This window comes from Papilio machaon, chromosome 3 (genome assembly GCF_912999745.1).
Source record: "Papilio machaon chromosome 3, ilPapMach1.1, whole genome shotgun sequence".
NCBI classification, from domain to species: Eukaryota; Metazoa; Arthropoda; class Insecta; order Lepidoptera; family Papilionidae; genus Papilio; species Papilio machaon.
In genome coordinates this window covers 1,264,382-1,290,340 of record NC_059988.1, presented here as the reverse complement: position 1 = coordinate 1,290,340, position 25,959 = coordinate 1,264,382, and the positions used below count along the sequence as shown (strand labels likewise).

The 25,959-nt window shown below is 32.2% G+C and overlaps 3 protein-coding genes and 1 non-coding gene across 4 annotated transcripts; 2 read left to right on the top strand and 2 right to left on the bottom strand.

Annotated features, from left to right (window-relative positions):
• The first annotated feature begins 6,610 nt into the window (after nt 1-6,610).
• On the top strand, nt 6,611-6,683 carry Trnar-ucg. The gene has a single exon. It is a non-coding gene; the product is annotated as a tRNA-Arg (tRNA).
• A 7,200-nt stretch (nt 6,684-13,883) lies between these two features.
• Nucleotides 13,884-15,437, bottom strand: LOC106711019 (cytochrome P450 6B5). The gene has a single exon (XM_014503231.2). It carries the CDS (start codon nt 15,384-15,386, stop codon nt 13,884-13,886), a length of 1,503 nt encoding a protein of 500 aa, XP_014358717.2. The 5' UTR covers nt 15,387-15,437.
• Nucleotides 15,438-18,008: 2,571 nt separating this feature from the next.
• On the bottom strand, nt 18,009-19,535 carry LOC123723532 (cytochrome P450 6B5-like). Its single transcript, XM_045686512.1, has one exon. The coding sequence runs from the start codon at nt 19,533-19,535 to the stop codon at nt 18,030-18,032; it is 1,506 nt and encodes a 501-aa protein (XP_045542468.1). The 3' UTR covers nt 18,009-18,029.
• Nucleotides 19,536-23,636: 4,101 nt separating this feature from the next.
• Nucleotides 23,637-25,083, top strand: LOC106711020. Its single transcript, XM_014503232.2, has 2 exons — nt 23,637-24,021; nt 24,095-25,083. Exons 1-2 carry the CDS (start codon nt 23,637-23,639, stop codon nt 25,081-25,083), a joined length of 1,374 nt encoding a protein of 457 aa, XP_014358718.2.
• The last annotated feature ends 876 nt before the right edge of the window (nt 25,084-25,959 follow it).

Genomic DNA, 25,959 nt, shown 5'->3' with positions numbered 1-25,959 from the left:
CAGTAACGTTTAAATTTAACGAAGCAATTACGCCGCGCAAGCCTTTTTACTTTGTATGTTGAATTTTGTAAAAAAGAAAAAACCCTAACGATTACCTTAATGTATTTAAAATGCCTTTTTTCATAGGTATTTAAATTACGTAGTATGAAAAATCATTACTGACACAAAGTCTAATATTTTGATAGTGGACAATGCTAAAAATTTTAACATCAAAATTTTTAGCATTGTCCACTATCATATTGTCTTACTGCTGAACTTGAAATTGTGTAATGGTTACTTAAACACTCGCTTAGTGCAGATTTTCTCAAACTAACTATATACTGTTTTCCTTTTACTTCTGAATTCAAGCGTGAGCAACCATCTAATTTTGAGCAGATACGTAGAGGAATTAGTTATTTTTTTAATAGAATTAGAATTACGAATATTATGCTCAGTCTAACTGTCGTACGTACGTAAGGTTATTTAAACACCCATTAATTTTTTTATAATTTATATTTAACATATTGAAGCTACACTAAGAGACCATTAAATCACTCGAAGTTTAATGACGTTGAAATTAATATATTCATAGGAGAAATAAAAATCAAAACCACTTTGAAAACTTGAACGAATTACTGAGTTCGTTCACAAAGCACAATTTACCGAGCTCAGGGGATAATTGCCAATAAAACTTTTCACAATTGTTCCTATCTGTCCTTAGTTTACTTGGAGTTTTATTACGTAAATAGCATTAAAACATCGCATGAAAAAGTTGCATTATTAAAGTTGTTAGGTTGTGTTTCCACTGTGGTATGAACACACATTATCATCTCTCATTTTGTAATTTTCATACATTTTGTTGTAATTTTGTATAAGTTTAAGTAAAATACCACAACAACAACAAAAATTGGCGCCCGTAATCCAGAGGTGTAGGTAGAGACCCAGGACCTATTCTCTATGGACCCCTCTCTATGTTCTTCTATATCGGTTAAGTAAAATAATTAGCCCAAAAAAATGCTATCCGAAGACATTATTTCACTCGGACGAAGTCGCGGGCAAAGCTAGTCTAGTAATAAATTGAAAAAAGTGTGCCAAAGCCTAAATCTGAAAGAGTAATATTTTATTAGTAAACATTGTAGGAAAGTAATACATGGCTCGTTTCTCTCGTCCTGACAAGTGGAATTACACGTTGATATCGTGAATTTCAGTATACCTTGATCTTAGTTATTTGTATAATAATAATAATAAAGCCTTTATTGCTGAAGATTTTTTACAATTTTTAACATTGTTTAATAACAAAAAATAAATTTAAACCGGCGACTGTTAACCTTAATCTACAGCTTGTCCTTGGACAAAGGCCTCCTCTAAAGATTTCCACTTCTGTCTGTCCCTGGCTTCTCTCGTCCACAAACGACCTGCAACTTTTTTGAGGTCGTCTTCCCATCTCTTTATCTGCCTTCCTTTGTTTCTCTTTCCCTGACGTGGGTACCATTCTGTAACCAATCTAGACCATTTTTCCTTCTTTTCTCTCATCATGTGTCCTGACCAACGCCATTTTAGTTTTCTTACAGTATTAGTTATGTTGTTAAATTGTGTTTTTTCTTTATTATGTTTCAATGTTGTTTTATCCTTAAGCCTTACTCCGAGTACACTTCTTTCTATAGAATTTTGACAAACCTTTAACTTATTGAGTTGTTTATTTGTTAATGCCCACGTCTGACACGCATATGATAAACAAGGCAAAATGCAGATATTAAATACTTTCCTTTTATGTTTCGTTGTTATATTTTTATTTTTCATAACTTCCTTTAAGGACCAATACCTCTTCCAGGTATTGGTTACTCTTCTTTGAATTTCTTTACCAGTGCAGTCTGTTGTAGCAATAAGATGTCCTAAATATATATATTCATCTACGTATTCGATAATTTTGTCGTTGACTGTGACTTTGTATTTCGTGGAATTTGTGAGAATTTTTGTTTTGTTGGTGTTCATGGTAAGACCGACTTTGCCACTTTCAAAAGCTAATTCTTGTATCATCTTCTCGAGTAATAGAGGACATTCTGAGAAAACAACAATGTCATCTGCAAACCTCAAATGACTAAGCTTGACACCGTCAATATTTAAACCTCTGTGGCTCCACTCTAGGTTTCTAAACACCATTTCAAGGACAGCGGAGAAGAGCTTGGGTGATATTGGGTCTCCCTGTCTCACGCCTCTCTTTATTGGAAACTCTGGGCCAGTGCTTTCAATTTTAATCACAGATTTGCAATTGGAATATAGTTTTTGTAAGATTCTTATATATTTGTTATCTACGCCTTGTAATTTCAATGCGGTCCATATAGCTTCGTGTTCTAAGGAATCGAATGCTTTATTATAGTCTATGAATCCGATGTAATAGTTCATATTGTATTCATTATATTTTTGGATAATTTGCTTTACTACGTGTATGTGGTCTATTGTTGAGAAGTTACTCCTAAAGCCTGCCTGTTCTTTAGGCTGATGTGCATCTAGGGTGGTGGTTATTCTTTTTAATAGTACTTTTGAGAATATTTTATAAATGTTGGACATTAGGCTGATAGGTCTATAGTTGCCTATGTCTGTTTTACTTCCTTTTTTGTGTATTAAAGTGATGGTAGATGTGGTCCAATCTCTAGGTATGATTTCTGTTGTTAGTATATTGTTGAAAATTTTTGTTAAAATTGGTGCAATAGATTTAATCCCTATCTTTAGTATTTCATTAGATATATTGTCAGGTCCTGTTGCTATGCCATTTTTTTGTGTTTTTATTGCATTTTCGACTTCAGAAGTAATTATCGCGGGGATTGTCTCATCAGTAGAGTATTTATGTTCTGACGTCATACCGTGAGTTCTTATATCGGAACTATATAGGCTTCTGTAGAAATCTGTAGCTGTTTCCAAAATGTCTTTTCTCTTTCCTGAACTGTGCCCATCTCTTTTGTTTAATTTTGTCATCCAATCTACTTTATTTTCAAGACTTTTAAAAGCTTTATTTACTCCTCCGGTTTTTTCTATATATGTTGATATTGTCCGATCTCTATTTGCTTTGATATCTTGTCGTATTCGTATATTTATAGTTTTACTTATATTCCTAATTTCTAGTTGATTTTCTTTCCTATTCGAGAGCATTCGTTTTCTTTTTTCGATTAAATCTTGCGTTTCTGGTGATAAAGTTATTCTTTTTCTCCCATACGTCTTTTTTGTAAGATCTTTGATAGTTTTTATAAATTTATCGTATTGTTCTTCTACACTATCTATACCACTTATGATTTCCTCAGATTTTCTAACTGTTCTGTGTATGTCTTCTTCGCTAATATTAATGATAGTTTTTGGACATGGTTCTTTGTTAAAGTGTTTTCTTGATTGTTTATTTAACGTCAGTTTCAAGGCCATTCTTACCATTCTGTGGTCTGTGTTAAAGTTTAGGTTGTTGATAATGTTTATGTTTTTTACGATTTTAATATTATTGCATAGAATGTAATCTATTTCATTTTTGTTTTTTCCATCCGGTGAAACCCATGTCCATTTTTTCCGGGGTTTTATATTAAAGAAGCTATTTGTTATACTTAATTTATTCTCCCATGCAAAATTAATCAACTTCTTTCCATTCGAGCTCCTTCTTCCAATACCAAACTTGCCAATTATGTTTTCTTCTCCTATTGTAGCCTTTCCGACCCTTGCGTTGAAGTCGCCCATTAATATCAAATTTTTATGACATGTTTGTACAACTGAATGTAGATTCTCGTAAAACATTTCTGATCTTTTTATGTCTTCTGGTTTGTTTGAGTCGGTGGGTGCATAGACTTGAACGATAGACCAGATCTCTTTTTTATTTTTAATCGGAAGTTTAATATTTAGTATAGCGATCCTATCGGATACTCCAACGAATTCTTCTATATGTGGTCGTAAGTGTTTTTTTATCAGAAAGCCAACTCCAAACATACCACATCTTTCTCCTTTATAACAAAATATATAATTTTCATGCTCTTCTATACCTTCTCCTAATCTTCTAACTTCACTTAATCCTAATATGTCGTATTTTATGTTGTTTAATGCCAATTCTAATTCTAATAATTTACCTGGAGATTTTAGGGACCTAACATTTAATGTAGCTATATATATTAAGTTTTCAGGTTCGCTCTTTAGAGGGTTTTGGTCTTCTTCTCCCACGGCGACCACCCGGCTTGGGAGAGTGTTCGTCATATGTTTCGCTAATTGTGTTTCTTGCATACGATTACGGTTTGTCCAGTTGCCGGTTCTTGATTGCTAATTAATATTTTGTAACGATTGTGGAAAGGAATTAGATCTTGCCCTAAGCATATCAAAGGCGTTTAGTTTTGAGAGTTTCCGAAGATTTGCATGCTCATTGTCTGCAGTGGTATTTGATTTTGGAGTTGAGGGCTTACGCTTTCGTTTTTCGGTATTTTTGTTATTCTTTAATACAACCAGCTTGTCGTATTTTATGAAACAAAAGTTGCCTTTATTTTTCTCTTCTTCAAGCTGAGGCTGCAAAGCGCGCCTCTTTTCAAGTACTGCCTTGGGAAAATCTTCGGTTATATAAATTTCGGATTTAATTTTCTTTTTATTCTTAAGTATTTCTTGTTTCTTCCATGCATTGACTAATGATACAATTATCGGCCTAGGTTTCCCTTTTGCTTTGTCTTTAACTCCAATCCTATGAATTTTGTTTATCCATTGCTTATTTATCTCAATATCCATTTTCTGTATTTCGTTTAAAACATTCTGTATTAATTCTTCATTACATGTTTCGTTCTCCGGCACTCCAAAAACTATAATGTTATTTTTCTTCTTTTCTGTTTCCAAATAATCGATTTTTCCTTTTAATAAAACCAATTCTTCTTTTAACTTTTTGTTTTCGTCGATTAAGGGTTGTAGTTTTTCTTCCATCTGTCGTGAGAAGCTTTCGTTTATATAGTTATTTGTATTTAACTTTAACTTGTAGTAATAATGTAACAAGCTTAATAATAAGTTTGTAACGTTTCCAATAAGGGTTATTATTTACTCGTAATACATATCTGGTATCGAATATTGAATTGGCTTGCGTATTTGGTTTAATAACTGTTGCTTTGATTAAATACAAATTCGGTGCTTCACGGATATGTTAAATCGATCAACTATCACGAATGTTTGAGTTTATGACAACATTTCAGATTTTTTTTTTTCAATTTCAGACAGGAATTTGACGGAGGGGATGCATAGGAATTGGATATATCCTCTGTCTGTCCCATCTGTATCAATTAAAGATAGGCAACGCATCTGCATTTGTGGATGTGGATGTGAACGCTTGGTTGTTTTCCACCTTATGATTAAAAAAAAAAGAACATAAACCGAAGGAAAACATAGGCTACTAATTAAGTTTATTTTTTAAATCAGCGCGGACGGAGTTGCGGACGACAACGATCTAACTAATATTATAAACGCGAATGTTTAGATGGATGTTTGTTTGAAGATATCTTCGAAACGGCTTAACGCATCTTGTTGAAATTTGGCAAAAATGTAGAACATAGTCTGGAAGAACACATAGGCTACTTCTTATGTTGATTTTTAATTCCGTGCGGACGAAGTCACGGGCGACAACTATAGATAAATAAAATTGACGTGTCTGTATGTAACATCAAAATTTTAATTTTCATATTTTGGATAGTTATAAGCCTATCCACAGTTTAAATAAAACTGATCTATTAATACAATTCTTTGTAAACGTCTCATCATCACAGTATAGAACGAATTATTTTGCGTAACAAAAACTTCTAGTAATTTGTTCTGAAATTTACTTTTATATTGTTTTCTTCAATTACCTTGAAAATGTAATATTGTGTAGTTGAGGCGAGCTCAATAAATCACTCGCGCTTCAACTTTTTGAATCATGTTTACTGAATTATATTCTAGTATTTTAGTATATTAAAATTATATAAACGTTAAATTCAATTTTTATTAGAGTTCCCTTATCTATCTTTTTCAATACATAGTTACGACGATTTCGGTTTTGTATACCTTATATAGTTCTTAGTTATACTTGTATAGTTCAGTTTTATTTTTACTTGAATATTATTAATAGGACTGAATTGTCTATCCATTTGACAATGTAAAGAGTCTGGTCGATTTACTGTGGGTTTCCGAAACCAAAATATCCATTTAAAAAATATTGTTATCTCTGTTTTGTCAAAGATAATTACAGGGATGAAGATATATTTTATACAGAGATTTTGGTGTCAAAAACCCATGGTTACATATTTATTTATTTCTGTCTAAGCGGAGGATTACGAATACAATCTCTTTTATTTTATTTGATCTCGTAGTACTAACAATACATATTTTAGTTTTTCGTGCTCTTCAATAGATTTTGCCACTTAAAAAATATTGGTACGTGTTTTTGTCACACTTTTCATTTTGTACATGAAATGCTTCCAAAAAGCTTTTTTTATTTACATATAATAGTAAATTAGATTTTTATTTTAAATCACATTAAGCAGAATAAAGTGGTAGAAATAAAACTCTCGAAACAGAAATATTAAAGCATAACTTTCTGAGTTACGATTTTTTTAGATCTAGAGTAAGTTATTTAGTGTCATATTTTAACAAGCTTCAATAAGACCGTGTGGCCTAATGGATAAGGCGTCGGACTTCGGATCCGAAGATTGCAGGTTCGAGTCCTGTCACGGTCGGGAAACTTTTTGTTTTAACATTTGAAAAGTATTAACATAACAAGTTTTCTAACTAACAAAATCTTTTTATGATATTAAGATGGATGATATATTTTTTTTGTAACGGTCAAATTGGAATGTCTCTTTTCTAAAGCTCTACGTACTATCTGGAACACCTGTACTAATATGTATAGGTATACCGGCATTGGAACCTTACGGTTATTGAGACGGAAGATTTCAAACGAAACAAGAAATGACATTAAAACACGACCCTCTGGTACGTTTGTACCAGATTTCATAATTACTGGACTACAGCGGAAGCTTATAATCAACGTCCAAAAATATCATCTATATCTATATATCTATATATATAAAAGAAAATTGATTTGACTGAAAATTGGTGGGCAGGTAGCTTAGAACCAGGAAAAGGACATAAGATAATTTTTACCGTAGGACGGAGTCGCGGGTAAAATCTAGTTTGATATAAAGATAGATTCGTGCTGCGAAGATTACCTTTGTAACACTATGTAAGTAAATATTAGGTAGGTACTATCTATATAAAAATATATATGTACATTTTGCCCCAAAAGGTAAAATGTTTTAAGTTCGCCAGAGAATCTTTGTGCCCTTAAAATTAAAAAATATAATGAGAATTTTAAAAATGAATTTTGTATTTGAATTTCTAAGTATTCGAGTTTAATTAAACTTTATGCCTGATTCAATGACTTCATTCGACTTTATTACGACTTTGGTATTTACTTTAATTTGTATTTAATAATTTTAACGAAATTTAGTGTAATTTATTGTTAATTAAATAAATTTAGATGTTTAATAGGTTTTTTAAAGTAGTATTTAATATTCTATAGAATTAATAATGTAAAAGTCAGAAACATGTCTTAATTAAGAGAATTAATTATGATAATTAAATTATTACTTAATGAATTTTGATTAGTTTAGAAAAGTAATTTCATGTTACAATTGTTATTAAAATGTTTTACGCTTTTGATGATGCGTTATATATGGATGGAAGGATGTTTGTTAGTAAGTATCTCTAGAACGTTTCAACGGATCTCTATCAAATTTGGCATAGATCTAGAAATCTAGATCGTAGTCTGTAAGAACACATAGGCTACATAGTAAGTTTTTTTAATACTGAACGTACGGAGTAGCGGGCGACAGCTATAACTATTAAAATTAGGTTTGATCAATATAAGCTTTCACATTAAATTATTGTGAATGTTTTCTAAGTTTAAATGTAACATTGTAGTATTTTTTTTAAATAATATATTTGTGTATAAAAAGTGATTTTTTTAAAATGATTAATACCATTAAGGTTAAAATATTTTAGTTTTTAATGATTCTGTCAGAAATTCCATAACATTTCTCAATGTTTCCGTCTTTAATTAATTTAAAAAACTTTCACTTTCTCCGATCGAATACTTTTTTTATTCCATAAATTTTCCTTTGAAATGTTTCATTTATATCTCGGAATTCAATGAACACAGTTTTCTTAATTAATAATTTAATAAAGGAATCTTTTTTGTACAATTTAAACTTTTCACTGTAAAAGACTAAATATGCTTTAGCGTTAATTTTGTCATAAACATAAAATACTTGCTGTCGCCCGTGACTCCGTCTGCGCGGAATTAAAAAAAAAAACTTAAAAAGTAGCATATGTGTTCTTCCAGACTATGTTCTACATCTGTGCCAAATTTCATTAAGATACGTTGAGCCGTGCCGCAGATACCTTCAAACAAACATCCATCTGAACATTCGCATTTATAATATTAATGAGATTATGTAATAATTACTTTTGAAATTTCATTACAAGTGCTTAATTTAAACGTAATGTAACTTTAACGTCTTATTTATTTCCATGATTCACGTTACTTACTGAATTTATAGGAATTATTTTTTGGTATACTAGCTGTCGCCCGCGACTCCGTCCGCGCGCAGTTAAAAAAAAACTAAATGGGGGGGGGGCTTATGAAAAATAGATGTTGGCCGATTCTCAGATCTACTGAATATGCTCACAAAATTTCATTAGAATCGGTCAAGCCGTTTCGGAGGAGTGCGGTGACGAAAACTGTGACACGAGAATTTTATATATTAGATTATGATTTAATAGCAATTTTACGAACTATTTTAAGATACGAATGACACAGCAATTAATCGGTGATTAAAAACGACTTTTTATAACATGCCGAATTGTCAGCAGTATTTAGTTTACGCTGTTTTATTTTTAATCTTCAAAAAGTTTACCTACAAAAAATTATTAAGGTACCTCAGTTTGTTAGACAATATTTTCCTTTGAGCGAAACTCAATGGGAAGAAAAACCTTTATGAAGTTATTTTGGAAAAGATTTAATTAAAACTTTTGCGGAAATTTTAAAGTCGATCAAAATACACAACTAAGGTATATAATATGAATAGTATAGCATGGTAGAATGCTACGAAACAAATTGAAAGAATTTTTTTTTTATAGGATGGCAAGGGAGCAAGCTGCCACCTGAAATCGCTGAAGTAGCAAAACGACACATAAACTATCCTTTAAGGTTTAAAATTAAATGCACAAACTCGTCAGACGAAATGAAGAATTCCTATCATTTTGACGTCTGTTATCAAACAAAAGAAAAAAAAAACTATTAGAATAAAACATAGTATAATATCGTTATTATAATCAATGTAATCTAGTGCTAGAAATTAAATAGATTAAATCTTGGTAAACTAGAACTTAGAGGTGTATTAATTAAAAAAAATATTTAACCTTAAAAATCGTAATAGCAATTCTGTGTAATTACCGTAATAGCAAAAAAAATTGTATTATGCATTCTAGTAAACTAGAGATAATGACCACTCAAAAGTCTTAAGCGGGCATCGCAAACAAACAAGGTGTACAAAATACGTACTGCAAAACAACTTTACAAGTTCTTGGAAAATTGTTAAACAAACTGCTTGTAGTTTTTAATGATGCTTCTTCACTTCTTTTACAGAACAATCATTAAGTTTTATCGAAAGATTAAATAAAATTTTCAATTAAAATTTCTAAAAGCCTTGAAGATTTCAGTAAATAGGCACTTAGTGAACAAACGCAAACAACTATGATTACATTAATACAAAACATATCTTCATATATATAATGCGCGATTTATTATGATACATTCTTAAACTTAAACTCATTATATACTTCATTTGTTTTCTCGGTACACTTAAGCAAAAAGTAATTACCTTTCTGAGTCAGTCTAATAATACAAGTCCATTAAATTTTTGGCATAACATAGATTAGATAATAACGATGTAAGACTCATTGATATAAGGCTTAATAATTTCCACTTTAGTTTAAAGCAATTGTAAACAATGGAGAGTGTTGGATTAGTTTGGTTCGGATATTAAACGTCTTAATTGGAACTAAATTGGCAACTCAATAAGGATTCAGTGGTTTGGGTTTGGATTATTTTATTATTGAGTATTGTAAGGAAATTTGTTAGCACGTTTAAACCTGTAAGTAAATACTGAAAGAAAAAACTTTAAATGATAATATGTTGGAATTCAAACTTAACACGTACAGTACTAACTCGCCTTGTGAGTTCAATTTCAAACAATTGAACGTATTAAAAATTTGAAGCATTGAATGTTTAAAAGATTGTTGGTTATGAATTAATTATTTTTTTAATATCTAGAATCCTATTATATCCGTAGTATTATTTTGATAATAGCGTAGTAGATAGAAGCGTTTAAGATTTATGCTTTTAAATGGATTTCTAGATTGACAGGCTTATTTAACATCCACCGCAACTTTGATAATACAGGACCAAGAGCTTAATAAGTCTTCCAAAGAGAAGTGCTCTATCATGTTATCTATTAAAATTTTAATTAAATGTCTGTCGTTTTAATAGAAAATAGCTGTTAAGAGACTTATAACTCAAAGAGTTTCCATAATCATAAAGAAAAGATAATACAGATAATAATTTGAATTACGAATTAATAAATTGCAGGCAAAAGACGCACTGGACGAAGAAAGAAATCGTGGCTGCGTAATACCAAGGAGTGGACGAATATTGCCAGCGTGGAACGTTTATTTCGCTTGGCACAAAGCCGGCAAAAATTCGCTGAGTTGACGGCCAACCTCCATTAATGGAGAGGCACCTAGAGACAGAGAGAGAGAGACCAACTTCCAACCCAGGACCTGCAGATTACAAGATGAGTGCTTAACCCCTGAGCCACTGAAGCTCTCTGCCCGCCTAATACATAGCAACACTTAAACTTAAATATGTTAAACTACCTATCTCGTTCAAATACCGATTTTTCAAGGCTTTATAAAAGAAAAGTAGTTATTTACTATCAAATGAAATATAAGCTCGTTTCATTTCTAATAAAAGTATGAATTTGGTATATTTTGCAAATAGGCAACAGAGAGCGCTAGGTTGGCAATTTGCACAGTTTGTTAGTGGGCGATGCGTTACGCAAATAGAAGCAATATTTTTTTAACCACGTTCGACGCTAATGACCTTCTCAAGAAAGGGGGAGTCAATTTATTACTTTTCACGCCAATATGCAAAAGTTATACTTCTGTTTGAAGATTGAAATATTTTTTTTCTTTTCAATATTTTTTGAGTAAAGTATGTTTTCGAGTCTATATATAAGGTATGGGTATGTGATCTATCGTAACCTCTATTCGATCTCGACTCAGTCGGGATATAAATATACTGCTTTTTTGACTTATAAACATTTTTTTATTTAATCTAAACCTAATCCTAGTCCTCTTTCCTCCCTACTCTTTTGTTATATGGAAATCGGATTTGAGATCAGCTAATTCAGATGGGCGTTTGCTTGTTTTCCGCCTTTCATAAAAAAAAATAAGTAGATTTTAGTATTGCAACTAATGAGAGAATGACAATTGAACTTCTAAATCAGATTAACATAAGTAAAGCTGATGTGAGTGTGGAGGGGTACACCGTTAGAGGTGGGCCTAGGAAGAGATTGGTGGATTGCGTGAAAGATGACATGGTCAAGAAGGGGGTGACAATGGAGATGACAGCAGACAGATTGATTTGGAGGACGGAAACCTGGTGCACCGACCCTACGTAAGTGGGACAAGGTCAAGGAGATGATTAGTAAAGCTGATAAAAAAGAATTAAAACCATTAATTTACTTTGAAACAAAGGAAACAGAAGCAATTTACCCTTTCAACGTGGCCAATAACCGCGTGGACTACGAAAATGTTAACTCACTGGAGCTAATATAAAAAGGAATGTTTAGAGGACGGAAAAGAATTTTTGAAAATACTCCGAAATCATGCAGAAAACGGTACCGATCACGTTTTATAATAGAGGTTTGAGTGAAAATGAAAAATATTCAAAATGTATTTACATTAATATCTAATATGTATACTACGAAAATTTTAATACTGTCTTCGATTTACGCTTTATGATAGCAATTAATAATTTCTAGCGATATTAAGTTAAGATTATTAAGTCAGTTCATAATTATATCAACCATATTTGTCTTAAATGATAGTTATTTAAGTCACCAGTGTTTTATTTGATTTTTTATACATATATTGATTGATATAAGGATTATTACGGAACGATTAGAAGTCTTAAACAGTGGTAAACGCCAACAAAAACATGTGATGCACGAATGGGACCGGCCACAATAATACAACCACATAGAAAAAGGCGTGAAGTCAAAGCATTTCTGCCGCGTTTCATCTGATGAATGTAAGTGCAGGAGGTCTAATTTTACTCGTCTTTCCCTTCCCACCTCTTTCTGGAAGTAAATTTAACGGGTAGTGGACGCATAGAAAGGTGAAACATACCTTCTCCGTGCGTTCCCCCTTCCGTTTATTAAAGGTAGGCGATACATCTGCTATTGCGAATATCTGTGGGCAGCAGTTGCTTCGCTATTTCTGCGAATATACCCTTAAAACAAATTGTTTCATACATAATGGTTTTTTGCACGACATTTTAATATGTCTCAATATTTTTTTTTCTTTAGAAATGGATTTGTTTTGTTTTTACGTGGGTATTACTCAGAAAGACAATTTATCAAAATTGATAACATATCAAATGTCTTATAGCATTAAGTTATACGCAAGTCATTATAATAAAGCAAGTTGTGGTATTATCTGAAGATCTAACAACATCAACGGTCCATAATAAAGGTGGATTTTTTGCATTGAGATTGTCGAATAAATTAAAACAAAAAATTACAACAAAAAAACTTTAAACATAAACTCACATGCAGTAATATTTGTTTTTGTCTTCAACTTGTATTGCTTCTAAAGTGATTAAATAAATCATGTTATATTTAATGCTGAAACATTGATTATTTATCAGTAACCAGAAGTAAGTTACCCAGAAATTTTTTATCAGGCGTAAAGTATACCAAAAATATTATACTGTTACGTGTTAGGGTTCGAAGGATATGGAGCGAAAGACCTGCTGACTCTTTAGAAGACTTTATTCACTAGCATTAGGTCTAACACAAAGCACTAGGTACAAACACTAAGCACTGATTATGTCTTAGGTCGTAGCCATGTCGTAGGTTTCACTGGTATCACTCTTGATAACTAGTTTTAACTTCGAAGTCGCCTCGAAGGTAGCTCAAACTGAACTGACTTGCTCGCCTCACTGCGGCTATTTATTTAGGACGACCAAGACCATTCCAGAAAGTTCTTTTCTGGAAGGTACCAGACTCGCGCGAACATGATCGACCGGGTTGAATGATTCCGAAACGATGACGCATGTACCCGGTTTTCGAGATACTTCTATATAGTTCCACAGTAGTACCTCTATCGCTATCTAGTATTGAGTAGGGGTTTTCATGTGTCTTTGAGTGTTAGTAACAATACTAATTTTTAAAACTAAGTTCGGAAAAAGAAAAGGATCAGTCAGTTCACTAATTTTTCAGTTTATTTGTTGCTTACAAAAATAAAAATCATTCTCTTTTTTTAATATTACTAGCTTTTAAAAAACTTTATTAATTTCGCAAATTGTAATACTCGTAGAACTAGGTTTTGTGATATTGTCATAAATACTTATAATACATAAATACTTTTGGTATATGAATTAAACAAAGAAATACTTTTACATAGGTAACAACCATTTATTATAAATTAAGTATGATTTACATGATAATAGAAATGAGAAACATTGCAACACACATTAATTATATCTTATGTAATAGGATCTTCCGCATATAAATATAATTAAAACGAATTTATAAATTTTTACGCAAATCTCTTGGTATAATTTGAACGTCTACATTAGTCGGCCTTATTTGTATATTCTTTTTTATGTATTTGATTCCACCTTTACCGATGTGAGTTTTTACAGTAAAATGACGTAACAAGTGAACTAAACCAGCTTTCACTTGCAGAGTCGCATATCTGACACCGATGCACAATCTCTTTCCTTCACCGAAAGCCATAAAGGCATTATTATTTATATTCTTTGAATTTTCACGTGAAAATCTCTCTGGGTTAAAAACTTCAGGATCCGGGTAAAGTTTTGGATCGTGATGGATTTCAAACAGTGGGCTAAATATCTTCGTTCCAGCTTCAACTTTTATATTACCAGTTGGTAATACAGTGTCCTTAATGCATTGTCGCATCAAGATTCCTATAGGCGGATACATTCTTAATGCTTCATTGAACACCATGTCGAGATATTCCATTTCAGTGATGGTATCATATGTCATTTTATCATATTTCTCGAATGAATTGTCGATTTCTTCATGAAGCCGCCTTAGTTGTTCTGGATTCCTGCCCAACTCGACTAATATACCAAACATAGATGCGGCAGAGGGTTCTACTCCGGCGACAAAGAAGAAGAATGCTTGAGCTGCCAATATTTCATCAGTTGGTTGTATTTTTAAGCCTGTTCCGTCATCTTTTAATGTACCCTTACTTTTCAAACCAACACATAAATCGGCGAAATCGTGCTTTTTAACATTTTCTTCTTGTCGTTTTTTAATAATCTGTTTTATAGCTCCGATGAAGAAATCTTCATGATCTTTAAAAAACTTAAATCCAAACAGATTAAACAATTTAGGGTACGTATTGGCAATGGCAAGCAGAAAGTTGTTCTTAAATGTAGAAGCAAAAGCTTTGTTTGCCATATCAAGGAAAGGTGAGTCAAAAACAGACTCATTTTCTATACCAAAGACAGAAGCTCCTATAGCGGCACTACAAAAAGTGCTAAGAGTTTGGAAAGTATCTTTCTGTAACAGTTCCGGTCTCTTTTTTAAATATTCTACAAAATCCAATGCACTACGATCTAGTATATAATACATGCTCTTTAATTTGCTCGATGTAAAGAGAGGAGTCATAGATTGACGCATCAATTTCCATCTATTGCCATTCATAAATAGCACGTTGTCGGCAAGTTTATCTCCTTCATTAACATCAAATCCTCTATGACTGAATGAATTAAAATCGACATTTAGAACGTGGTTTACATTGGTTAAATCCTTGACGTAAAGAGTGGGAGTAAACAGTGAACCCAATGCGACAACAGGCTCGTCTGGATACATTTTATAAATTTCATTAAAAATTTGAAACAGCGGTCGATTCGAAGTTATGAACTCACCCATCGGGCCAAAGACTTTGTTCTTCGAATGGAATTTAATGCCACGTTTTTTCCAGTACACTTCATTGTATAATCCAATTAAATAATAAATTACATACAAAGCACCCATAATTATAAGCGTTGTTAGAATCATTTTTCTTATTTTCTTGTATCCACACAGGCCAAGCAAAATCCAGGCACGTAAAGTTATAGTTTCACTGGCAAAATGAACATAACTGATATTCATAGCGCGGCGTCTTATATACTTCTTCGGTTATCTAAAACTAGCGATACGCCCGGCTTCGCTCGGGTGACAAAGTATATGCAAAATTTAAGAAAATTTTAACACACGGCTTCATAAATAGGTAGTGTAATAATGCTAACTAAACTTTAGTTAAAATAAAATATAGCCTAACTCACTCAGTGATAACGTAGCTTTCTAATGATGAAAGATTTTTTTAAATCGGTTAAATAGTTTCGGAACCTGTTCAATGCCAACAAACAAACAAATCTTCTTTTTAATATGAGTATAGATATCAGCAATAAGTTACCGCTACCAAATTATCTGCTTGTAGAGATATAAAACACAAGGTTAATAATATGTTAATATTTTTATATGAAAAGGTGGCTAACTAACAAACGATTTACTTAATATTACCATGAACAGTACTCGGTGCCATCTGTACTATTCAGACTAAGATTAACTTCATGAGCCATTTCGCAAAATTTAGATGCTAGACTTCAATGAAAATTAAGTAAAATACTACGTACTTATAATAATAATCCATGATCGTTTATCAAGCGTCACGGCAACGGCATAAACATTCTTGAAGCCTTTTAATAATACTTATTCTGATAAGATATTAATTATTGAATAAGTTTTTTAAACTTTTTATGCTTAGTCATTACTTATCATAGACATGAATCTAATTGAACAAAATTACAGATAGATAAGGTTATTAACAAAAAAAGTACATTTATCTAATCCCAATATACGGCCGAAAATAATTGTGTAACATCGAAAATATACTCATAAGCATTGTTTCAAGTCCATTCTTACTGTTAAATATTGTAATTCAAGTATAAAAGACTGCCTTAGTATGGAATATAGGATGATAAGTATTCAAATAAATAATCCCGTTAATCCTTACTAATGTTATCAAGTCAAAACTAACTCTGTCTATCTGTCGTGCATTCATGCCCAGCTACGGAAACTTCTTCTTCTTCTCAGCCACGTAACGCCCACTGCTGGGCATAGGCCTCCCCCAAAGATGGTCACGATGATCGGCCCTGTGCAACTCGCATCTAGGATACTCCCGCAACCTTGACCAGATCATCGGTCCATCTTGCCGAAGGTGCGTGCGAGGCCGCCATTCCAGTACTTTGCGGCAATTGCGGCAATATGGCCGGCCCATCGCCACTTGAGGTTTTAAAATTCTTCGGGCAATGTCAGTTACTTTGGTTCTGCTGCGGATCACATCATTTCTGACGCGATCTCGCAGAGAGATTCCAAACATTGCCCTCTACATTGCCCTTTCTGTGACTTTGATCGCCTAATATTGCCCGCAGGGAGGGGCAACGTTTCCTGAACCTATTCAAATGAAAATTATAGAGATATCGTCTAGAGCTTGGGAAAGTACATATGTTACTTTTTAATGCTAAAAAGGGTTGTAAGGAGTTGAAAGGAGGGATGTAAAGTTGAAGAAAGGAAGTATTGTAATTTTAGAGCTAGAAGCTCGGAGGTTATCTTTTAGGTTTTTTATTTGACATATCTAAATATGACATACAAAGTTTGCAAACTTGTTCTATAATGTATGTTATTGCATTGTGACCTCATGTAGCTTTAATATTCGATTCGTATTTTCCCCAAACTGTCATAGGACTTGTTGGCGAAGGTCGCCGAGATGGGAGAAGACCAAAGCTTATATGGGCAGCAGATGAAAACCATAACGTAAAAATTGACGGCGTAGTAACTTGAAGGGCATTAATAGACTGAGATGGATGGAATTTATTGACGAAACCAACATCCACAAAGGGCTACAGAAGAAGTCATGATGCTACAATCAGTGTTTAAAATGGCTATTTCATTTATGGTTATATATTATCCATCAGCGCAATGTTCATTAAATAAGTCTGATCTATATGATAACAGCTGTATCTAAACTTTATCCTAGCCAGTCTAACAAATCTAAGAATTTTCCCCTTTTTAATATTACCAGCTTTTGCACGCGACTTCATCCTCAAAGGATTAAGAAAAACTTTATTAATTTCGCAAATTGTAATACTCGTAGAACTTGGTTTTGTGATATTGTCATAAATACTCAATCGACGAATAGTTAATATCATTGCTGTCAATTGCGACCTTAATTGTAACTATTGTTAGTCGTCGTGCATATTTCTTTGGTCTTACATTGATTTTGGGTGATTGTTGGTGTTTTAGTAGTTGTATGGAGTTTTAATCCTTAATACTTACGTGTACTATGTGTATGTGCTCTGCTGATTACAAATCAAGTGTTCAACGTCCGTATGCGTCCTCTAGTCTTCTCCTTCTCGTCCTTTCCTTTTACGAAAAGGGCGAAATTGTAACTGTAGAACGCACAGATCATTTATGGTGTGGATAGTAAAGGTTTTATTTTTATTAGAATTAGAGAAAAAAAAATACTTTTACATAGGTAACAACCATTTATTATAAATTAAGTATGATTTACATGATAATAGAAATGACAAACATTGCAACACACATTAATTATATCTTATGTAATAGTAACTTCCGCATTTAAATATAATTAAAACGAATTTATAAATTTTTACGCAAATCTCTTGGTATAATTTGAACGTCTACATTAGTCGGCCTTATTTGTATATTCTTTTTTATGTATTTGATTCCACCTTTACCGATATGAGTTTTTACAGTAAAGTGACGTAACAAGTGAACTAAACCAGCTTTCACTTGCAGAGTCGCATATCTGACACCGATGCACAATCTCTTTCCTTCACCGAAAGCCATAAAGGCATTATTATTTATATTCTTTGAATTTTCACGTGAAAATCTCTCTGGGTTAAATACTCCAGGATCCGGGTAAAGGTTTGGATCATGATGAATTTCGAACAGTGGGGTAAATATCTTCGTTCCAGCTTCAACTTTTATGTTGCCAGTTGGTAATACAGAGTCTCGTATACATTGTCTTATCAAGATTCCTATAGGCGGATACATTCTTAATGCTTCATTGAACACCATGTCGAGATATTCCATTTCAGTGATGGTATCATATGTCATTTTATCATATTTTTCGAATGAATTGTCGATTTCTTCATGAAGCCGCCTTAGTTTTTCCGGATTCCTGCCTAACTCTACTAATATGGCAAACATTGATGAGGCAGAGGGTTCTACTCCAGCAACGAAGAAGAAGAACGCTTGAGCTGCTAATATTTCATCAGTTGGTTGTATTTCTAAGCCCGTGTCCTGATCTTTTAATGCGCCCTTATTTTTCAAACCAACGCACAAATCGGCGAAATCGTGCTTTTTAACATTTTCTTCTTGTCGTTTTTGAATAATCTGTTTTATTGCTCCGATGAAGAAGTCTTCGTGATCTTGAAAAAACTTTAATCCCAACATTTTAAACAATATCGGGCAAGTATTGGCAATGGCAAGCCGAAAGTTATTCTTAAATGTGGATGCAAAGGCTTTGTTTGCCATATCAAGGAAAGGTGAGTCAAAAACAGACTGATTTTCTATACCAAAGACAGAAGCTCCGATAGCAGCACTACAAAATGTGGTAAGAGTTTGGTAAGTATCTTTCTGTAACAGTTCCGGTCTCATTTTTAAATATTCTACAAAATCCAATGCACTACGATCTAGTATATAATACATGCTCTTTAATTTGGTGGATGTAAAGAGAGGTGTCATATATTGACGCATCAATTTCCATCTATTACCATTCATGAAAACAACGTTGTCTGCGAGAAGGTCTCCTTCATTAACATCAAATCCTCTATGACTGAATGAATTAAAATCTACATTTAAAACGTGATTTATATTGGTTAAATCCTTGATGTAAAGCGTGGGAGTAAACGGAGAACCTACTGCGACAACAGGTTCATCTGGATACATTTTATAAATTTCATTAAAAATTTGAAATAGCGGTCGATTCGAGGTCATGAACTCACCCATCGGGCCAAAGACTTTGTTCTTTGAATGGAATTTTATGCCACGTTTTTTCCAGTACACTTCATTGTACATACTGATTAAATAATAGATTGCTGATAAAGCACCGATAATAATTACAAGCGTTGTCAGAATCATTTTTCTTATTATTTTATATCCACACAGGCCAAGTAGTAACTAGTCATGTAAAAATTATAGTCTCAGTGGCAAAATGAACATATTTTCTGATAACCATATCGCGGTTTCTTAAATACTTGTTCGGTTATCTACAACTAGCGACTCGCCCGGCTTCGCGCGGGTGACAATGATATGAAAAATTTAAATAATTATTAGCACATGGGTTCAAAAATACGCATTTTAATAAACTTTAGTTAAAATAAAACATAGCCTATCTCACTCAGTGATAATGTATAGCTTTCTAACGATGAAAGAATTTTTTCAAACCGGGTTAGATTTGAAGTCTGTTCATTGCAAACAAACAAACAAATCTACTCTATAATATTAATATAATTATGAGTAATAAGTTACCGTCACAAAAATTATCTATTTGTAGTGATATAAAACACAAGGTAGTCGAATGTTTAATTTTTTTATGAAAAGGTGGCAAACGAAGGAGAGATTTACTTAATGTAACCATCAACAGTACTAGGAGGCATCTTGACTGTTCAGACCAAGATTTATTACCTTCTAGAGCCATTAAACAAAATTTATATGCTAGAGTTTATAGACAAATAAGGTAAATACCAAGACTTCACAAATGTGTTCGTATATCAAGCGTCAGCGATGATGAAATAAATATTCTTGAAACCTTTTCATAATACTTATTATGATATAAGATATAATTTATTGAAAAAAGATTTTTCATTTTTTTATGATTAGTCATTACTAATCATAGAAATAATTCTGTCTAATTTAATTAATCTAAATGACAGATAAGATTAAAGTATATGAAAGTAATCCCAGAATATCGCCGCAAATTATTATGTAATATTGAAATTATTTATTCATAAGCATTGATCCAATTCTGTCCTTATTGTTCAAGATTGTAATTCACGTATACAATAACCTTTTTGTCCGGAATATAGGATAATAAGTATTCAAATATATTATTTATGAATAAATAAATAATAATTAGTAAAAATTTAGGTCTAGCCGTTTATCCTTAATCTTATATATAAAATTCTCGTGTCACAATGTTCGTTCCCGTACTCCTCCGAAACTAGGCTTGACCGATTCTCATGAAATTTTGTGAGCATATTGAGTAGGTCTGAGAATCGGCCAACATCTATTTTTCATAACTCCCCCCCCATTTTTTTTTTAACTGCGCGCGGACGGAGTCGCGGGCGACAGCTAGTAATATTATAAATGCGAATGTACCTGTGTCTGTCTGTCGCGCGTTTCCTTCCAACTACTAATTTAAATGAAAGTATCATAGTCTAAAGATTGAGAAAGGATACTTTTTGCTGCCACTTTTTTAGGGTGAAAGGAAATATAAAAAGTTGTATGGGAGTATTGTTATTTTAGACCTAGAAGCTCGGAAGTTGTTTTTTTTTAGGTTTTTAATTTGATATATATAAATACTAGCTTTTACCCGCGACTCCGTCCGCGCGGAATAAAAAAAAAAATAGAAAACGGGGTAAAAATTATCCTATGTCCGTTTCCTGGTTCTAAGCTACCTCCCCATCAATTTTCAGTCAAATCGATTCAGCCGTTCTTGAGTTATAAATAGTGTAACTAACACAACTTTCTTTTATATATATAGATGACTTACAAAGTTTATAAAACTTCTAAGGGTGTAAAATAACAATAAGGAATAGGGGATGAAAGTTTGTATGGAAAATATAAGTATAAATAAATATAAGTGTAATATGTTTTGTTGAAATGTCTTATAATTTAAAATAAAATATTTAAGCTAAATAATTAAAAATGCTACCTGAAGCTAATATTTCACGAGGACGAAGTCGCGGGCACCGTCTGTATTTTTTAGCCGACATCAAAAAAAAGGATGTTATCAATTCGACTGTATTTTTTTTGCTTATTAATATTTACTATCAAGAAAAAATTGTTCGGTGATAACTCAAAAACATCAAATGTGAAATTGACTCCGCGTTGAAAACTAGTTGTGGAAACTTGACCAATCCACAGCATCCAATTTACTTTTTGGTAATACATTTTTCAATACGAAATACTAATCTATTATTACAAATGTTAAACCTTTCACATAACCGTTTCACAATATAACCAAAGATGGTAAACGACGCGTCTAAAAACTTGAAAATTCACGTAAAAATTACGGTAAATGAGAGATAACGTCTAAGTAAATAAATAATAATTATTTGATTCGCGTTGCCAAATTGAAAGTCATTAGAATCCCCTCAGTTAGGCTTTAACGAAGCCATGTCACGTTCTGGCACTTCACCTATGCAGTTAGATGAATAATGCAATGCGCATGCCGAAAATGCATGCGGAGATGACACAATATTTTAAACGAAGATTTTCGTCTCAGAAATCCACGGTACAAGAGGTAAAGAAGTAAGAGAATGTTTATTGAATCGTAAAGTATCCATTAAAAGCTTAGTGTCAGGAAAATTAAACAACAAAGTGCTCAAGTGTACTCATAGCATTCAAAGTGTTTGCTGTTGTGTGTCGAATATTGAAATAAAAAAGTCAGTAAGTTCCACTTTTGCCACATATCACCTCGCTTTTGATATATATCCTATGAATAATTTATTTACAGTACGTTTGAGCTAGTAACTGATATTATACGAGAATACACAAGAATCGGCATCTCAAAGGGTCGATTTGGAATTGTAATATCACGTTTGAGCCTAAGTTGGGGTTTTTTATAGCGAAAACGTTACCACGTGCGAACTATTACATCGAGAAGTGTTAGCACAAGATAAGTCCGTTGATTTTAATATTAAACCAAGGAACCGTATTTATAACTACGTTATAACCGTATTTATAACCGTGTTTATAACCGTATATTTTTAACTATACGGCAAACATTTGGACCTTTCGAAGACGCTGCACAGAGCTGAGGTAAATTAAAAAAAAATGTCTATTGAACTTTTTGTTTTTAATAATTTCATTTGGGCTTTGACGTGTATGGTTTTGTATTATCCATCAGCGACATATTCATTAACTAGGCTGGTCTATATGAAACGAGCTGTGTCCTAACTTTATCCTAACCAGTCTGTCTATAGCGTGAATTGTGTTCGGAGCTCGCAGTTCATGTTAGTTTGCGTTCGAACGTACCTCGTTATGTCTGAACGGGGCCTGAAAGTTTGTACGTTTGTACGTAGTTTTGGAATCCATATTATACTGCATATGACGGAATAAAATTATTTTAAAATGCTTTAGAGTCGTTGTAAGAAAAATAAATGGAAGTAATTTTTAAATCGATAATGTCCTAAACCAAGATAACTTTTGCACACTTTTGCACCTACAATTTTATCTCATTTATAATAAAAAACACGACTACATGATATAAACAACGAATCTACTATGTATTTTTACTTGTGAATGCTAAGAAGTACGTAAAAATTTAGGTCACACTCCACCGAGTCCCATATAACCTAGATCTAGCGTTACAACAGGAATTGCGTTAAAATTCAGAGAAGACATTGGTGAAAGCCAGACGTAACACAGGTTAATGGCAGAGAGCGCTATAAAGACGGCAGTAAAGTCGCAGTTAAATTAGAAAGTGGTTGCCGTACATAGTGACAGGTAAATATTTTTATTATGTACAAACACTATATTGAATTAAAGATTTAAATTATGTGCTCTAAATTTGAACCTGTATTTTAATTTCTTATTTGTCGAACTTTTATAAATAATAACAAATTAATTAATTATTTTAAAAATAGCTTAAAATTCGAATATTAGCAGGAAGTTTGATACAAAATATTTAACAAACCAACACTATTATGTCTGTCTGTACAAACAAACATTTTATGTTGCTTGAAATATTTCCGTTTGTGAGACTAACAAATGACAGTTAATCTTCAATGTGTCTTCCTATACGGACATTGTTTTGTATTCAAAAATATCGCATTAGAGAGCTTAATAATGTTTTAAGTGAGAAAAGATCATTTAGATAAGAATTGATTCTAACGAAATGAGTTGTTATTTACGAAATATACTTGTGTCGGTTCTTTTATTAAATATTAAGGGTGAGTAAATATCATAATCATCATCTCTAAATATATGTTTCATCAGTATAATTGTATTGAAAACATGCTTAAATCAGTTTCAGATGCTTTTAGTCAATATGTTTCTGTAGTTCGGAAACCAAACACTTCCAGGTCATGCGACTTCAAACATCATATTGTTCTTGTTGAACATTTTTTCAATCTTATTTTCACCGAATTTCATAAAACTCCACCCGTTTGCGTTTGTGTACAAATGTGCCGAGATCATCCAATGTACTGCTATCCGAGTGGTTGTATGAAAACGAACGACATGCGAAAAAAGTATCCAAACACTCCGGTAGTCCATCCTCCATCTCGGACGGAATTTAATGTTACAGCAAATTCTGCATATGTTGTTGATAACGGTGAAGAACAAACTAGGAATAATTATATCGATGATTTTCTAGACGGCAATCTTGGAATAAAGAAAGGTACAGTGGTTAGTGATTCTATTTCATTGCAGAAATTTGAGCTTTTATATTCAAATAGATAATTTTATTACAGCTATCGGTGAAGACGAGGTAATTAAAAACGAAATGTTCAAAACTAATCCTCTTAAAGATCGATATAAGATGGTATTTAAATACAAAAGATTGCCTAAAGTGGAAATGAGGTACAATTTAAGAGAACAAGTGAAAAATGTAAAAGCTGATAAACAAAAACATGAAAATTATGATATGTCTAATCAAAGATGGCCGAAAGGGAAACATTGGATACATAGTAGGCAATTAATTGAAGGAATTCCACCGCTAAAAATTGACGAGAATAGATCTAAAAAATATTATATGTTTACTGAAAATGATCCTACAAAGTATACTTCTCCAAAATACTTTAAAAGAGATGCTTCAAAGTTCACTAACGAGGAAGCAATAAATGTTGAAACATTATACTTATATCAAACTGATACTGATAGTCCTAATATGTCCGTGGAGTCCGTGATTGATAATTTAATAGAAAGTAGTTTCGAAGGGCTCACCAATCTAGTAAGCATGGAGGACAATAATACTTTAAATCAATCAGTTAATGAAAAAACATCAACAGTTTCAAATATGTATCGGGCCAAAAATGCGATAGTTCAAAATGGAACGTTTGTTAATACAACAGAATTTAAGGATTCACTGAAATTTTATTTTACAACTACTGCATCAACATTGGAAGAAACAACGATACAAAATGAAAATGTAGATGATCCAAATATTATTTTACAGAGCAAAGCTAATTTTCTAGATGTTATAGCAAAAATGTCTAATAAAATAGAACAACAGAATAATGCATCAATTGAAATAATTAATAGAATGACTGGTCACAATAATTTAAAGCATTTTACACCGAGGTTAAGATATTTTGAAGAAAAATATAATAACTTAAGTAACGTTAGCAAAGATATTGAGAAATCTACAGAAATACCAAGTATTAAAAGAGATATAATTATAATAGCTTTTAATACTTCACTGGATGAAAAAGTAACAAAAAATAGTACTAATAATGTATAGAAGATAGTTAATTAGATTCACAAAAATAAATATCTAACCGGAGGGAACTATACATTTGTTTTTTTTCGATTACATACAGTTTATCGTTCGTAAGTAATAGGTGCTTATCTGAACTAACATTATTAAATGTTGTCTGAGATAATACCATTTTTTAAAAATAAATAATTTGTTATATTGATCATATAATCAAATAATCCTGAATGATATAAGACAAAGCATTTTTATAATTCTGTATGTTATATGTATTACAACACAAATATAATAAACAATAATAAATTAATAAGTAAGGTTAAGAAGTTTATACAGATCTTTCTTGATAAGTCATGCCTTTATTTGTGGTGTGGTCAAGATTGTTTCATTCGCTATCGATTTTTGTAAATTAATAACTCAAAAGAGAATGTAATAGTTATGCTTTGATCATTAATAGTAGTAAACCGGTGCATACGCCTGAAGAATTACGAACTGGATCTACAAATTCCGAACTCTATAATTTTCACGCTAATTAGTCAGATTTAATAGCTACGCTCAGTAGCCGTTCCAAATGTAGATTGTAATGTAAGTTTGTGTACCCTAATATTATGTAATGATAACGGTTATTCCTAACTTAATGGGGAGGTTCTCTAATGAGGTCCAACTTTAGACCAAACTTGTACACAAGAAGTTCATGAATTAGTATTTTAGGTATTGTTTGTTTGATATTGCATTAGAATATTTCAAAGAAGTGAATATTTATTGTACATTTTTTTATTGTTTTTCTGTTCAAAATGATTAATTTTATTATTTCATGTTGGTCATATATATAGGTATAATGCTAATTAGTTTAATACTCGTACGTTCGGAAGACATCAATCTCCTACAGTCTATAATATTAATATA